Genomic DNA, 3479 nt, shown 5'->3' with positions numbered 1-3479 from the left:
CAGGGTCCCAGGTAGCAGGGTGTGGTCCCACAGGGGGCGGGTCCCAGGTAGCAGAGAGACATTTTGAAGACCTTGGGGAAGGAGTAGGAACCATTCTGTTTTTCACCCTCTCCCCCATTTCTCTGACACTGAAGGCAGCAATAACTAGACCATCCTTTCCTAATTCTTATGCATTTAGCTGGATTTGGTTACTGATGTAGAGCAATTCATTTTGAGCCATATTTTCTAATGTTCCATGGATGGACTCGTCCAGCCATCAGTATAACCAGAAGTCACTTGTGAACCGTGCCTCCCAGAGCTCATTTGTTCCTGTTTCCAAGTGTCTTCTTTAAGTGGGTCTCAACTAGATTTACTATGCAGGTCTTAGCTGGCATTTATTGTGAGACTATTGAGTGATTTTTGAAATGTCTCTCATATAATCAGGAAGGTAATCCTCATAACTCTTTTGGATAATAAAGAAATGGAAAGGAATGAAAATCATACTAACACCTACTCAGAAATAAGTACTATTAATGTTTTGGTGTGTATTTCCTCATGTATTTGAACATAAAACCAAACTACTTATGTAACTGTTCTTGCAGGTTTTACTTAATATGTTTGGTTAGATAACCATGTAATTATGTTATTTGTCAATATTTTAATGATTTTCTAAAACCTGCATCATAGTTTACTTAACCAGCCTCTCATTGGATGCTTATGTTGTTTCCAGTTATTGGAAATTATAGACATGACCAAGAAAGTCTTTTGTTTGTGTTGAGACAGGGATTCACGATGTACCCCTTGCTGGCCTGAAACTTGCTATGTAGACCCGGGTGGCCTGAGCTCACCTTCCTGTGCCTCCCAAGTGCTGGGATTAAAGGTGTATGCCATCACATCCAGCCTGGAATGAAATGTTTATGCCCGTCTTTGTGTACAGTTGTTGTCTTGCATTTATTCTTACAAATGAAATTACAGGAATAGAGGGTATGAATTATGGAAGTCTTTATGTGTGGTACATGTTGACAGATTGTGTCCAGGTTGATAGATCACCTCAGGAAACTTGGTTAACGTTTAATAGGCATGGTTTGAGAGGTGGAAAAGCCAATATAGCTATTTCCTAAAGGGCTTATGAGTGGCATGTTTTATTTATTTTGAAAAGGAAATAATTATTTATTTACTTCCTTAAAATTAAGATGTTCATTTCTCTGTTTGCTACCGGTATGACACAGAACACACCATGTGTCTCTGGCTAACCACCGTTTGACTTAGACACAATTTCACTAATGGCTCTCACATGCCTTTCCAGGCAGTATCAGCTGCTAACATGCTCTCCTTCAGCCTTATCAGTGACAGGGGTCTTGAGAAAGACCAAGCCCAGGCACAGGCGATTGATTGCCTCATTCTCGCCTCTATCCTTCCAACATTACCTAGGAACAGTTTGAGATCTAATTAAGATCCATTTCCTCGCTCTGTTGCAGCGTCTTTTATAAAGGCTGCCAGGTACAATGAAGGTTCTCTTACTGAAAGACGCCAAGGATGATGACAGTGGCCAGGATCCATATATCCAGGTAAGTGGCTGACCCCTAAACTAGAACCTCCTTGCTAATGAAGGCTGAGGTGGGCTGAGGTGGGGATGCTAAAACTCGGTGGACTTGGTGCATAGCTAATGTGATGCTGTGCTCCCTTGTTTCCAGATAACAGTTGGTGGTTAATATGATGTGTCATGACCTCCCCTTATTTTCAACACAGTCCTGGCCAACCCAGAATGACATTCTTTCATTTATAGGAACTGCGATTGTGTGGCCTGGAAGCTACACTGATTCCTGTTCTGTCATTTGAGTTTATGTCTCTCCCCAGTTTGTCAGAAAAGGTAAGAACCCCATGCTAGAATTCTTGCCATACCAAGCCATGAGAGTGTTCACCTCATTGTACCACTAGACATGACCACAAGGGCAGTACACACTTACCTGATTGTGGGGAGACTTCTTTTTTTTTTTTAAGATTTATTTTATGGGGGGCTGGAGAGATGGCTCAGCAGTTAAGAGCACTGACTGCCCTTTGGAAGGTCCTGAGTTCAAATCCCAGCAACCACATGGTGGCTCACAACCATCCATAATGAGATCTAACAGCCTCTTCCGGAGTGTCTGAAGACAGCTACAGTGTATTCACATATAATAATAAATAAATAAATCTTTAAAAAAAAAAAGATTTATTTTATGTACAGGTACACTGTACCTGTCTCAGACACACCAGAAGAGGGCATAGGATCCCATTACAGATGGTTGTGAGCCACCATGTGGTTGCTGGGAATTGAACTCAGGACCTCTGGAAAAGCAGTCAGTGCTCTTCACCGCTGAGCCATCTCTCCAGCCCCGTGTGGAGACTTCTTATAGGCTCCTCTTCCAAAGCTCCCATCTCCTTTATGAGGAGGCCATGGGCCCTGGAGATAAGGCCCTGGAGAGCACCAACATGGCTCTCAGAGGTAGGGACCATTTAGTCTACTTCTGGCTTCTGCATAGACCACCAGGCAGATGCTTCTGACTCTAGAGTGAGCTCTGTTATAGACTCATGCCAGACTCCTGGCCAGGAAGGTAGGACCGAATGTAAGCCCAAGGCTTCTGCCCACCACCTTGCTTTGCTCAGCAGATACTGCAGGAATCAGGCCCAGTGACGTCTCAAAGTGTTACAGACTGATGGAGGCCTGAGAGTGTGCTGAGTGTGCATACAAATGTCTGGTACCCGGTACTGCAAATAAAGATTCAGTACATAGCAGCTCGGTACCTGGCTCAGAGGTGTTCAGCAAAGTATTGTATCTGAAGCCCAGGCCTCAGTTGAATTTTAACTCCTTCAGAGTCTGGTTGTGTTACGGATGCAGATCAAGTTTTCCCTCCTGCCTTGCCTTACTCCACTGACATGGCCCGTGCTGGGTCAGGCCCCTCTGCTCTGCTCATCTCCCAGGTTGCAGTTGTCTGTCTCTGTCCTAGAAGGAGCTTCTTGAGGGAAGAGCTGTGGGAATAAATGGGCTTGCCCACAGCCTAGAATGGCTCCAGGCCCATAGGCAGCACTAAACAAGTGTCGGGTGGGTGGAGGGATGAACGGGTAGAAGGACCAGCTGCCCTCTTCTTTGCAGACACATTTGGACTTTGAGGTCATAGCTCTTTGAGAGGTGGGGTCTAAGCCAGCCTCTGTTGGTTTCGGTACAGCTGTCTCATCCCGAAGGCTTTGGAGGACTCATTTTCACCAGCCCCAGGGCAGTGGAAGCCGTGAAACTGTGTCTGGAGAAGGACAATAAAACTGAAGGTGAGGGCGGGTCTGCTCTGGAGTCCAGCAGACTCTTACCTGCTCCCATTTCCTCTGAGACACTGGGGTCCAGAGGGAGCTGCGTGCCCAACAGAACAGAGTGCCTGGAGGAGCTGGCTCACAAGTGCCCCCGAGGCCCCAGGCAGATATGGAGGAGCTGGCTCACAAGTGCCCCTGAGGCCCCAGGCAGATATGGAGGA

General features: G+C 45.9%; 1 protein-coding gene across 5 annotated transcripts in view; it reads left to right on the top strand.

The window, feature by feature from the left end:
• The window catches only part of Uros (uroporphyrinogen III synthase), a 22865-nt gene that overhangs the window by 6587 nt on the left and 12799 nt on the right, over window positions 1-3479 (top strand). For 2 of the 5 annotated variants that reach the window (XM_031388627.1, XM_031388626.1), the window contains exons 2-4: window positions 1458-1547; window positions 1766-1849; window positions 3183-3279. In XM_031388627.1, coding sequence (XP_031244487.1) covers window positions 1485-1547; window positions 1766-1849; window positions 3183-3279 — 244 coding nt within the window. In that variant the 5' untranslated portion in view covers window positions 1458-1484. Of the gene's footprint in view, window positions 1-1351; window positions 1548-1765; window positions 1850-3182; window positions 3280-3479 lie in introns of those variants that run through there. The other 3 variants (XR_004123396.1, XM_031388628.1, XM_031388624.1) reach the window with 3 other exon arrangements.

The sequence above is a fragment of the Mastomys coucha genome, unplaced genomic scaffold (genome assembly GCF_008632895.1).
Source record: "Mastomys coucha isolate ucsf_1 unplaced genomic scaffold, UCSF_Mcou_1 pScaffold21, whole genome shotgun sequence".
In the NCBI taxonomy this organism is placed as follows: domain Eukaryota; kingdom Metazoa; phylum Chordata; class Mammalia; order Rodentia; family Muridae; genus Mastomys; species Mastomys coucha.
Note: the sequence above shows the minus strand (reverse complement) of the source record. Positions and strands in the feature narration are given on the sequence as shown.